Here is a 13,727-nt window from a genome sequence, read left to right on the forward strand (position 1 = left end):
TAAAATTAAAATAAACTATTACTAAGGCAATATCACCCAAGACCTTTGGCTGGGTAGAGTTTAATATTTATATTTGACACTCTAATAATATTATTGGATACGGAAACAATCGAAGGGTATTAATGAAATTATTAAAAGAAATTAAATTTGCAGTTGTTAATGTAAAAATAAATAGAAAATAATTCTTTTTATATTAGTATTGATAACTAAAAGTATTATTATTATTATTATTAAAAATAAAATAATAATAAAAATAACGCTATAAATATTTTTTCATTTTATTTTATTTTTTTTTTAAAGAGCTAACTCAACGAACTTTGTAATGTATTCATAGGAGATAATTAGCCTCGCTTCAATGGTTTGTTAGAATTTTATATAGAATATATAAAATTTGTTTATTAATATTGCAAGAGAACAAAGTTATTTATTCTATCAAACTTTAAAATGAAATATAGTACGCATAGGTGTAGCGAATATAAAGCTTAAAATACGTTTTATATAAATAGCTCAACTAATTCTATAAGCCATGCTAATTAATTGCAACCATAAACGTTTAAAAAGTCAAAATATCAAGTTAATAGTTTCAGTCGTTAGCGTTTTGGACTGAGGCAATGCAGTAAAATGTTGAATCCAATACTAATACTGGGTACTTGAAGGATATTCATATATGTAGAGGTCAAATATGATGTTGCTTAACTATTTTAAATACACCTCTAACAGGATGCATTGGCTTGGAGCTGGTTTCTGCTAACATCTTATTGACCCCCGAAAATTGTTTTGCACTGAAGAGTGACGAGTGTCCCAATTGGAATATTTCCTTCTGGCTGCATACGTAAGCGCGTTGTTGGATCTTCTTCTCGGATTCGATTTGATTTGAGACTCTTTGCAGCAATGATAATCTCGAAGGCGCTAGGTTTACCGAAAATGACAAATTCTTACCTGGGAGAAAACTGCATGTGCTGATACATGGATTCGCTGGTTCTCGGACCGCGACACCGAACAGTCAATTGTTACCGTTATTGACACTCGACAAGCAGGCAGACGTACTCTCCGTGGAGTATACGAATCTTGCTGTCGATCCCTGCTATAGTGAAGCTGTGCACAATTCACGCATTGTGGGTCGCTGTTTGGCTAACCTTCTGCTTAGTGCCAATGCGGATTTGTCAAACGCGCATCTGATTGGTTTTGGTATTGGTGCCCATGTGGCTGGATTTGCGGCGAAATTGCTGCAAGCGTTGAGCGTACGAGTGAAACGCATAACAGCACTAGATCCCGCCAAGCCGCTGTATCTCACCGATGATATTACGGGCCGCTTGGACAAAAGCGACGCCGACTTTGTGGATGTGATTCATTCGGACGTTTTTTTCCATGGCATCTTGATGCCCCTTGGTCATGTGGACTTTTATCCCAACTCGGGCATAGCGCAGCCCGGCTGTGGAGATATACACAATAGTTAGTAGCCGTAGTTTTAGCAGTAGATACTTTCGAATTGAGTCATTCGCTCTGTGCTTACAGTGGCCACCTATCAATGCTATCACAAACGTTCGGCGGACTACTATGCCGAGTCGATTACCTCGCCAGTTGGCTTTTTTGGCTTCTATTGTAAGGATATGATAAGCTACATGAAGTATGAGTGCCAGCCCAGCGATCACATTGAGCAACTTGGCTACAGAACAAGGCCCACGGCACGTGGCTCTTATTACTTGCAAACCAAAGATGTGGCGCCCTACGCTAATGGTATAGATTTCTCCAACGTGGATCGCAATTTGACTGGCAAAACATATTTGGGCGATGCTTTCGTTGCTATGCTGCTCACCCAACCTCACAAATAAATAAAATTGCTTCGTATGTGTTTTCTAGGGATTTCATTTTAGATGGTAATAAATGGAAAAATATAAAAAAATCAACTTTAATTAGTTAGCAAACTTAAGTGCTTTAATTTATATAATTTTTTTTTTATTATCTACATTTTTTTTTCAAGCTACGATTGTGTTGAGGATTTCACAATTTTTATTCGCAACTGCATCTGGAGTTTGGATAAGGATCCAGTTAGCCGGTCAGCTGGTCAGCTGGTCAACTGGTCATCTGTTCATTTATCATGCTAATATCGCATGACTGCGATACCTTCATATCATCATTAATTATGGCGACGCGTCGGCTTCGACATCGCTCCCCTAGCCCACCATTCATATAGAGCTGCAGTTGCTCCCTCTCTGTGTTGACTCAACAGCTCAAACATTTATGCAAACATTGGCAGACAGTAGTCGCTAGAGAGTGCACACTGGACAGTGGACTCCTCCTGCTGCTGCTGCTGCTGTTAATCCCGCCGGCTCTGGCTCAAATCACGTGCAAATTAATCATCATTCTATGTGATTTGCCAAAGCGCTGCAAGTTGTTGCCATGCTTGATAAATGATCTGACGCAAACGAAAAAAGTCATCAGATTTCAGCTTTTTTTCGGCCTTTCCATTTTTGGCTCTTTTTGCAGCTTCAATTTGCATTTGGGATAATCAATCGTGGGTCTGGCAGCGTCTGCCGGCTGTTGCTAATTTGCTGATAAGAAACCAGAGCATTTGCATAATTTGTATCAAATTGTGAGCTGGCGAAAATAGAAAGAGATAGCATGAGGCCAAACAGAGACATGCGAATATGCCAGCCCAGGGAGGGTTGAGTTTATTTAGAGCCATTGTCTGGCAGCTGAGATGGGTTCGGTTGAGCTGGTTATGAATATGCCTATATTGTTGATCTTCCCGTTGTTGTTTGTGTTGTTGTCACCTTTGTGTGTGTGTGCGTGTGTGTGTGTGTGCATGAGCCTCATTGTGCGGCATGACAAACATGGCAACTTACACGTGGCTTAAGTCAACAGCGGCTAAAAAAGTTTAAAATATTGTTGAGCGCACACAAAAACTTTGATTGATTTGGGTCGCTGTTGGTGTTGTTGCTGTTGTTGTTGTTGTTGTTGTTGCTGCTGCTGCTGCTGCTTCTGTGCGTCCTTGTCCTGGGCTCCGATTCATTGATTGATTTGCCTGCCTTCATTTATTTTCACACTCTTGCTTTTTATTTTGCATTTGGATTAGTGCGAAAATTTTTTATGCGTTGATTGGTTATTTGATATTCATGGCGCAGCGGACGAGCGGGCGAGCGGACGGACGGTGCGACCGACAGCGAGGAAGACGGAATAGCTAAGCGAGAGCCGACGACGCGTGCCAATGGATTAATGTAATTACAGTTGTCGTCGGTTGTTGTCAGAGACCGAAGATAGATGATGCCAGGGGGAACATCAGCTGTTGTCAGCCAGTGAGTTAATTTACGCCAGACTCGACAGGAGGCGGGCGGCAGACGGGCGGACGGGCGGCGTTGGCTGAAAAAATGAATTTTAAACTTGGATTGAAGGCTTAGTTCTGAACGTGTATTTTAGCAAATGGAAGCCATTATAAATTATGAGATTATATACATATGTATATAGAATCTCTGAGCAAACTAAGCAGTCTTATTTGTAATCTAAAAATAGTTGAGAGGTATTGAGTAAAAATAAACAGAACTACACTTGATGTACTTGAAGATAGGTAACTATAAAAATAAATAAAAATAAAAGAAAATAAAAAATATATATTGTATATAGAAATATAAATAAGAATATAAATATAATTTATATAACAATAAATTTAATATATTAAATATTTACATATGCTATATTTATTTTTATATATTAAATATAAATAAAAATTATATTTATATTGCATGTACATGTATTTCTATAATTATTTTATAGAATTTTTAGTTAAAACTTATTAAAATCAATAAAATCAATAAAAAATAAATAAAAATAATATCAATTCAATCTGATAAAAAACATCCGTCAGCTTATGCAATTAAAGCTAATCGAAATGAACAACATTATTAAATAAGTGTTTCAATAATTAAGTCATTCTTCAGATGTAAGCCATGCCAGAGCTGATTAAATGCGAGAAACAGATGGCTAATTGGCGCAGATAACAAATTGCGATCGACTTAAACAAACAACACACAAACTACGGCCGCTAATAGCTCTCGTTAAATGTAACAGAAAATACACAAAAACGCACACACACACACACACACACACACACATGTGTAGAGATCAGCTCCAATCACAATGTGGAGCCATCAATTACAGGCGAAAGACAAAAAACAATCAGTTGAATTAAAGAGAGCACGCGGAAGTGTTTACAAATGTCAAAGCGAAAAACCCGTTCAAAAAAATAAATAGAGTAAATGTGTGTGAGTGTGTGTGTGTGTATGCCCTTCTCCCATTTGTGGAGAAATGTAGCTAACCGCATCGAAATCTGGCATAGCCAAATGCAACGTGATTTCAAAAGTTTCTCATGTCAATTTGAAGATTTGGAATCGGTTGAGCAAACGTAACGAAAATGTCAATACCATTGACATTTGTTCCAGCCACTCGAAAGACAATAATAACAACAACAAACGAAGCAGCAGCAGCAGCAGCAGCAGCGGCAGCCGACGTAGCCAAAGGCCATTAGCGAGCGAGATGCACTCAGAGTGGTTGACGACGACGCGACGTCTTGGCTAGCGCCTTCACTTGATGTATTGTTTCAAGACATTTGATTTATATCACTGCAGACAGCAGATCGGCCGCCGAGCAGGAGGCGCAGGGACAGCGGAAGAGCGGAACAGCGGGTAGACGCATTTCTCTCCAGCTCTGGTAATGAAACTCCAATCAGCGCTGGTCAGTCACAGCCAGAGTTGTGGCCTGCGTAGTCTTGGCTGCTTTTCTCCAACAATGTGTATATGTGGAGTGTCTGGCAATGACAACAACAACAACAACAACTAAATTCGAGTTGGTATTGCGTAACGCAGCCGAAAGTGGAGCAACGGTTGCTGCCGCTCTTGTTGATGCTGCTTTCTTTGCAGCTGCCCCCGCTGGCTGCCAGTCTGCCCATCTCTCTCTCTCTCCCACTCTCACTCTCGCTCTTACTCTTTCTCGCTGTGTCTTTGCTATCAATGGGGGTTTCGTTTTGTTTTTTGACAACTGCATGATGCATTGCCCCAGTGGCCCAAAGTGGGTGAAAGGCTGCTGAAGTTGCCAGCGCTATCATACGGCGAGCATTTGCACCGCCGTCTCGAGTCAGTCTTAATTTACGACTCTGACGTTTACGATAACAATTTGTCAGCTTAATGGCCAAGAAGGATGCGCGGCGACAAGTGGACGCCAATTCGTGTATCCTCATAGCTGACGCTCGCTCTGACTCTGCACACTTTCCATATAATAACACGGAAGCCAGCGCAAAGACAACGCACGAAAACGAAAACTACAATCAAAATATTTGTATGTATATCTTATACATAATGGTATATATGTATATATAATATCTGTTGCGTTTATTTCGAAATAATTGCGATCGCTCTGCTTCGCATTTTGAATGCACATTTCGTGACTTCAGGCAACAGCAACAACTGCAACAGAGAGCATTACAAATGTGACTACAAAACAATTAGAGCTAATTGTGCAAGCGAGATAGCAACACACGCATGCCTAAGTGCATTTTTTATGGCTTTGCACTTTGGCAACTCTGTCGCAGCGCCGCTGCTCTCCAACTCCTCGCCGCCCTGGACACGCCCTCTGAGCAGCTTAAAGCTCTTTCGAACAGCTGATTGGGTCGCTCTAACTAGCCCCCGCACACACACTCATACACGCATATGCATTTATATATGTATGTATATATGTGTGCTTGCATATAAAGCGCTTCAATCTGCATGGCAATTGACAAGCCCATGGAGCCAACGCTCCCTCCGCTGCCCACACCAAGCAGCAGCGACCGTCAGGCGAATGTATTCATTAGTCGCATTGCCGGCATCTAGACACTGAGTTTAACACACACACAGGCACACACATACTCAGTGCAAACACACACACACACACGCACGCACACTTATAAATTGACAATTACAAGCCGTTGAATTTATGCTAATCTGACTGCAAGTCCCCGGGGCTAACAACTCTTCGTACACTCCTCGCTGCTGAGGAGTGTTTAAGTAGAGTTGGTAGCGTGTCACGTGGCTTCAACGATAGTTCAAATGTCTACGAGTAGTGTATGCTGATTATGAAGGATGATTACTTAATTAAAATAAAACTTAAAATTTATGTAGAAGTAAAAGTTGAATTTTTTTATTAAAGACATAAGAATATTTTGGTAGACGGAGAGAGAGAATATACTTTTATATAATTATAATAATGAATAGAAATAAAATGAATTTTATTTATAATAACACACTATCCAATAAATAAACAAACATAATTTCAAGCCAAAATAGTTAATCATTCTTCTTGTTTTCAATATTTAAAAAACAAAAATATTAAAAAAAATTATTTGATCGTATTTTAATTAAAATTATTTATTATATATTTAATATATACCAAATATTTACAATTTTTATTGATTTTATTATTTTTGTTTTTATTTTTATTATTTATTTTTTGTATTTCTTTATTATTTTATATTTCTTTCTTATATATTGTATTTTTTTTTCTTTTATAATTTGTCTATTATTTTTATTAAAATTAGTTATAAATTGCTACTAATCCTTAATTCTAAAAATTTGTATATAAATATAATATTCGGTGTATTAAAATTGATTTTGAGTATGCAAATACTTATAACCAATAACAAAATTAAAAGCTCATAAAAAGTGAGATTTGCTATTAACAGCTTTATCTGCAGTAGCAGACTTATTTGTATTATATTTTCTTATTACATTCCAAATTAATTATTAATTCTATAAAATATATATTTTCATTTAGTTTTTATTTATATTTTTTTTATTTTGAAAGGTAACTGTTAATATTATTGCATTATTGAGATGTCTTTTGAATAACTATTTTGAACTTTTCTTGCCATGGAATTTGAATAAAATATCTTTAATATCACAATTTGTTGTAATCGACTTCGTGTTGGACACGTTTCCATCGCGAATTCGCTGTAATCAACGAGGGACAACGACAACAAGTTATGTTCAATTACGCCACTCGAAATGCAAATGTATTTGTGTACACGTGTGTGTGTGTATTGAAGTGTGTAACTCGGAGCGATCTACGCATTGGCATATGTTTGGCACATGTTTTCATTAATCTTACTTAAGGCCCCGCCTGGAGAGAGGTGGAGACCAAAGCCAGCCCACACGGCATACCGGGCTGGGCGCTGGCGCTGGCGATCGAGATTTGGGGCTTTTGAGAAATGATGATGGTGTTAATCAGGGCATGTGCCAAAAGGCAGGCCAGTCAAGGTTAAGTGTGGACACCTCTCGGGGGTATATATCTGCGCGGCTTTGTTATGATTCATAAAAAGATAGAAATCATTTGTTTTCACAGCGGTTAAGGAAATAAAGTGGTCAGAAAAACGGTCAAAACGAAACGTTGCAAATGTCGAGCCACAAGTCAAGGCCAACTAAATAAATGATAAATGGTCATTCTGAAAGCAACCCAAAGCCAAAACAGAACAGCAAAGAAAGAGAGCGGCCGAAGGAGAAGGAGATAGAGTAACGCTTTAATAAAGCGCTCAAACATAATTTAATTAAAAGCCAACATTAGTTATTGGTTAAACAAGTTTGCAGAGTTCAATTAGGGAAAAATTACGATACGGCAATACCCTACGCTGATTAAAGGTAGATTGGCAGAGGGTGTTTTAAAATTATGGACAAGTTGGAGATGGGCCGAAAAAGATGGGAATATACATAGGATGATGATCTGAGAATGAGAAATTATGTTCTGGATAACCAGATGTCTCGGAATATTATTCTAACAATATATATTATGTTCTGGACAGCCAGATGTATCGGTATATTATTCTAACAATATTATCAAATAATTCTAATGATATGAGTTGACAATTCACAGTTCGAAAATTTAATTAAATATTTTAAATATATTTTTATGTCTTTAATGTAAATGATATACATATAAAAAAAGGCTCTACTCTTATCATTTGATGCCCCACCTCTTTATCTACTTTAGCTTACTGCAGGGTATCTCTTTAGCTAGTGCTCTTAACTAAACTCATTTTCAATGCGCTGCTTAATTTAACTTTTTTTTGGGGCTGTCAAATTCAATTGTTGTGGTATCCGTGGCCCCCGTTGATTGTTTGCTCAGTTCAATTGTTTGCTCGATAATTTTTTGGCCGCATCGCATTGCACAAATGCCATTTAAATTTAACCTTTTCAGCAGCCGATTTCAAATTGCCGCCTCGAAAGACCAACGCTGCCCCCGGTTCCGCCCCCTTTTAGTTTTTGGACGGGCTAAACTATGCAAATTTCATGGCTAAAAGCAGCAGCCAAAGCTCATCAGGCAAAAGCCGGCAATTGAATCAACTGAGCGGCATTCAATGTCTACCTGCCCAATTCCACATCCACGTCCATAGCCAAATCCAAATTCAATTCCCATTTCAAAGAGAGAAAAAAAACAGAGTGAAGAGCAGTCGTTTGAGTATGACGCGATGGATGACGACGATGACGACGATGAGACTGGAAAACCGCAATATCATGTTGTTTAGTATCATTAAAGCACTTGATGGGAGGGCGACGTGGGGCGACGACGGCGGCTCAATGCTACAGATTTCGAGTGAGCCAACAATGGTTGGCGGCGTATCGCAAAAAATGACTGCGACCCCCCTTCAATGGGATACCCAATGGGCATTGTATGCAGATCATAGTTAAAGCTAAAAAACAACAACAGTTACTTGACTAAACTTTAAAGTCATACACATTCAGGCAACAACAAAAGGGATTTCTGTTATTTCATGGCGTAAATGATATGCTACCGCAAAAAAAATCATAGCTATGGAGTGAAACCATTTGAGGAGTGGCCGAAATATATAAAATACTCTTGCATAGTTCAGTAATCGATATACGATATGTTTTGTTTTTGTTCACTACTCAAGCTTGGGAAAGTTGCAGCCATTTGACATTCTACGCCAAAAGGCTTTCAATTATCATAGTTGGAAATTCGAAAGACTGCATTCTAGTCAAGATCTGTTTGATTAGCAGCTTACCAAAGGCAGGCATTAACAAATTGCTCAACACTGAAGCGTGAAGTGAGGGAGTTACTTTTTGATTAGCTTACAATCGATGTATTATAGTTGGTAGCCGAAGGTAAGGAAAATGGGATACGCTACATCAAAAGCCTTTCAATTATCATGTTTGGAAATAAGTCTAGTTCAGATCGGATTGATTAGCTAGCTATTTGCCTTAGACAGACAAGTTTCACACTTTTAACAGAAGAGAGACAGGCGATGAATTGATTATTGATCAATCTATACACGATATGCGATAGTTGGCAGTTGAAATAAGTGAGATCCAGAATAGCTTGAAGCAGCTGGCAAGAGCTTGATTATTGATTAATTGACAATCGATGAACAATAGGTTTTTTATTGATCAATCAATGTTTGAGTAACTCCCAGCTCTTTCAGATTCTAATGCCAACATAAGCCTTTCAATCGTCATATTTGGGAACAAGTCTCGAGCTGCAGTTGATTACCCGATTACCATGTGATGGCACACTAACAAGAGTCTCTCTCAGCTTTGCCGAGGCGAGGTGTGGGGCTTTTTATTTTGCGCAATTCACGTCAACAGAATCCCGCGGCGCATCGCACAAAATTACAAATTTTGTAATTGCCAAACAAAGCGAGCTACTTCGAAGAGTTGAAATTTCATTTGCAGATGAAGGCGGTGGTGAAGCAGGCGGGCTGAGCCATGGATTCACACAATATGTACACTAAAGGCAGGCAAGAAAGAGGGAGGCAGAGAGAGCGAGAAAACAATATAAATAAAAACGAGCCAAATTATAGTAGATACGTGTACGAGTACGGAGCTACGTGCACATTGTGCAAATAGCTGACAAAATGCAGGCGAAACGTCTCCAGACCAAAGACTGCGACTGAAGAGCTTAGCGCTAGCGATGGGCTGGGTGGCTGGTGTGGCACGACATAGCAGGCACGAAAATACTTTAACTGCAAAATATATGTATATCAACAGTAAAATAAAGAGCATACACCATAGTTATTCATAGTATATACACTATTTATTAGCTTATTGCTGGCCTTGAGCTTGTGTCTCAAAGTAAGAGTGTGATGAATTAGTCTATAAATCAGTTCGAGAATCGTACGTCAAGCCTGAAGCATTTTAATTTATGGTAAAAATTAGAATTAATACGCTTTAAGCTGAAAATTAAATGTATTAAATATAAAGACTGCGAAGAGTATAAAAAGACATTAAAAGCGAATCAAAGCGATTATCTACAAGTGACGTAAGCTAACTATGATAGATAGAAGTTGATTGAAACAATTCTGTTGTGCTTTCAGAAGAAGTTTTCTATAAATAGAATTACCCAATTTTATGACCTAACAAGACTATGATTTGAGATAAGAATTATGTTTTAGTGTATATTGTCATAAAAGTTTTACTTTTAATTTTTGTTGGCTTTCTGAAAATAGATTTCTCTTGCAGACAAAAAATATATATATTTATAAAACATATAAATATATAAAAGTCGAATATTCTATGAATATGGTTAGAGAGTAGATTTGTTCATTCCGTTTGACTTCGATGACTTTTTTACTATCCAACAAAATATTATTCTAATATAATATTATGTATATAACATTGTAAGGTTAAGGAACTAATTTAACTTTTATTTACTACAATCTTAAGCAGATTTTCTTGAGGTCTAGGCAAACGCCAGTGAATTAATAAAAATCACAAAGTTTCCACACCTCCTACCTGGCCTGGCTACATTTTCAATTAAAATGCCGCACGACCATCTCTAATTGAAGCAATACAAAAATCTTCAACAATCCAAATTCAGCTCTGACGCAGTCATCGGAGGGCAATTACAGAGTAGCGTCGGCGAGCATTACGAAAAGAGCACAAATACCATGCGATCACTTGCTGTGGAAACAGGCAAGACCTAAAAGCCGTGTGATTAGGCCAAAAACCCAGAGCTAAAGTTGGCTCACACAAATAACCCACAAGAGAAGATCGAAACTCAGCTGGCGGGCGCCTGGGGGCCGATGTCTATGTGGATGTCGATCTGAGTGTCGATCGTGTGCTGGCCAAATGCGGAAGTTGCTTTGGCAAAATGGTATCTTTGTTTTACAACTGTATTTGGCAGCGAGGTGGGTCAATTGGAGCCAGTTATGGGAACCCCCGCGCAAGTCTCCCACCCGTCTCATCGCCATCGCCATCACCTATAGTTGCGGGCGTCGTGCAATTACGCACACCACCCGCTGGCATTGTGTGGTGCTTGTATTTATTTTTATTAAATGAAATCAAAAGCAATCATAAATAAACTTAAACTCGTTTGACCACAAAATACACAAGCGACAACAACAGTAACAACAACAAACACATGCACAGATACTTAAACTTAAATTACAGATTGGTATGTAAAAAACGTGCATGCGAATTGCGGGCAAGCTGAATGTAAGCAACAAACTCTGATTCGCTCACCAAGTGGGATATGGCCAAAACGAAGGCACTTCATTACCTTCGTGGGCAGTGGAGTGTGGTCTGAAGTGTGTCAATATGTCTCTGTGTGTGTGAGTGTGCGCATGTGAATGTATTGGATGATTGGCTTTGTAACTGTATCAGTCGCGGACTTGGTCTCTGTTTCTGGCTTTAACATTGGCTTTGACAATGCTATATAGAGTGCGAGTCCGGGCGCAGCCGTAATGTAATTGTTACTATGACACTGACACCAGCTCCACCTCCCTTCGACCACGGTCTGGGCTGCGACTCCCAACTCCCTCATCAATGTGCACATTACTCATTCCACTGAGCTGCGCGCCAATTCAAAGGCGAACGAACAAAGATTTTATTTTAACGCCCAGCTAGCATGGAATGCGCTACACTCCAAGGGGCATGTTGGTTTTTAGTTAAGCTAAGCGGGACTGAAGGGAAAGAACAGTGTATTTAAATATTCAATTGAGTTGTAAATATATTATGAGGCTAACGATACGATCCAATTTAGAATGCAGCTTTTATTGTGCATTTAATTGATTTATTTTATTTTTTTGTATATGTATATATATTTTTTTATTTTGGTTTAGTTTTTTAATAGTTGGCAGCTTGCTTAGTATTTAGTTCTATTTTAATTACAGCTATTTAGCATGCCCTCTGCATGACTAATCACTAAATTCTTCAATTACATGTTCAATGGCTTGACAAATTCAAGGCTTGGAGCTTAAGTTTACATGCTTCACAGCTGATTTTACTTCAATTTTGATATCTTCGAAACTAATTTTAATTGAAGATAAAAATATGTTAGTTCCAATTTGGGCTAAATTAAATTAAATTTTAAATATTAAAATTGATTACAATATTTAATAAGAATAAGATTTATAAGTAATAATAATAAATAAATATAAGTAAAATTAATAATAAATAATAAATACTTTTTGCACATTCTCCACATTTTGTTTTTTAAATTTTCTTTTCTTTTTTTTTTTCAATTTTCTTTCAAATTCCCATCCCACTTCATATCGCTTTCCTCGGCCATTATCTGCATATCCTACCTGTTTCCTCTACACATAAGTGTTTTCTTTTTAAGCTGGCTTTTAAATCTCTTGCAATTGATGAATATTGCCCGCAATGCACCGAGTGCGGCCTGGACTCTGTCGGTCCAGCGTCTTTCCCGGGTCGCCTGTGCTCTGAACTTTGCAGAGATTATCTCGAGTCGCTGTAGCTCGTGCTGCGCACTTTTCAGCTTAAGTTACGGTTGCAGTTTCTGTTTCAATTTCTGTGCAGTTGCTTTTTTTTTGTTCGTGTATTTTTTTTTGTTTTTCATTTGCGTCGATTTTTATGATCCAGTATTTACAAGCGTGTTTAATCGTAATCGCGCCGCAGCAGCGCGCACAATATGAACAACGTTGTTGCAGTTGTTGTTGCTGTTACTCACAATATGTTGCTGTTGTTGTAGCTGCTGCCTTTTTGCATATTTCTCTCCTGGCTCAATCAATTCACAGTTGATTTTTTATTTCAGTTTCCCACTCATTTGCATTTACCATAAATTCAATTAAAGTGCTCCGTCGCTGGCTGCTTTCTGCTTTTATTTTTTATTCATTAATTTCCAGCTTCCAGCTTCCACGGGCCATTTTACAACACTTTTACGGCGCTTTTACAGCACTATTTTCTTCTCCTTGTTTTTTGCATCTGTGTGACTTTTGTTTTCTCGATTTCCTATCCCTCCCTCAGCTGCAGCAATCGACTAGAGAGGGGGTAGCGTCCGTCTTATTTACACGCTTTTAATTCCATTTCAATTGCACAATTAATCATGCGCTTGGCACAACTTGGCACTCGCACACTCACACAGGGATATTCAGTTTTTTGGATTTTCCTTGTGCGTGTTTCTCTTGAAGCTCAACGGAGCGTATGAGCGATTTTTACTTGTCTCTGCTGCTTGTTGTTGAACTCTTTTGTGTTAATTAAACGCTTTAATATCGTTGCGCTTTGTTGACGCTGTCATAACAGTACACACATACACAAGTACTAACACACTCACACACCCGAAACACACACCCACTTGGCTTAAACAATTGCATTTTTTAGTGGCGTTCCGTGCAAAATGATTGATTTGATTTCTCAGCCCGAGTCAAGAAACGCGCTGCGAAGCAACAAACTCAGCCAACGCACAATGGCAAAGCACATTATTTATGGCGCTCAATGAGCTCCAAGTGCATG

At 38.4% G+C, this 13,727-nt stretch overlaps 1 protein-coding gene across 1 annotated transcript; it reads left to right on the top strand.

Annotated features, from left to right (window-relative positions):
• The first annotated feature begins 494 nt into the window (after positions 1–494).
• Positions 495–1,848, top strand: LOC115562887 (endothelial lipase). The gene is made up of 4 exons (XM_030385076.2): positions 495–646; positions 721–832; positions 890–1,452; positions 1,516–1,848. Exons 1-4 carry the CDS (start codon positions 622–624, stop codon positions 1,830–1,832), a joined length of 1,017 nt encoding a protein of 338 aa, XP_030240936.1. The 5' UTR covers positions 495–621; the 3' UTR covers positions 1,833–1,848.
• Positions 1,849–13,727: the final 11,879 nt, after the last annotated feature.

This window comes from Drosophila navojoa, chromosome 3, assembly GCF_054131105.1.
Source record: "Drosophila navojoa isolate 15081-1374.11 chromosome 3, UAZ_NAV_1.0, whole genome shotgun sequence".
Lineage (NCBI taxonomy): Eukaryota > Metazoa > Arthropoda > Insecta > Diptera > Drosophilidae > Drosophila > Drosophila navojoa.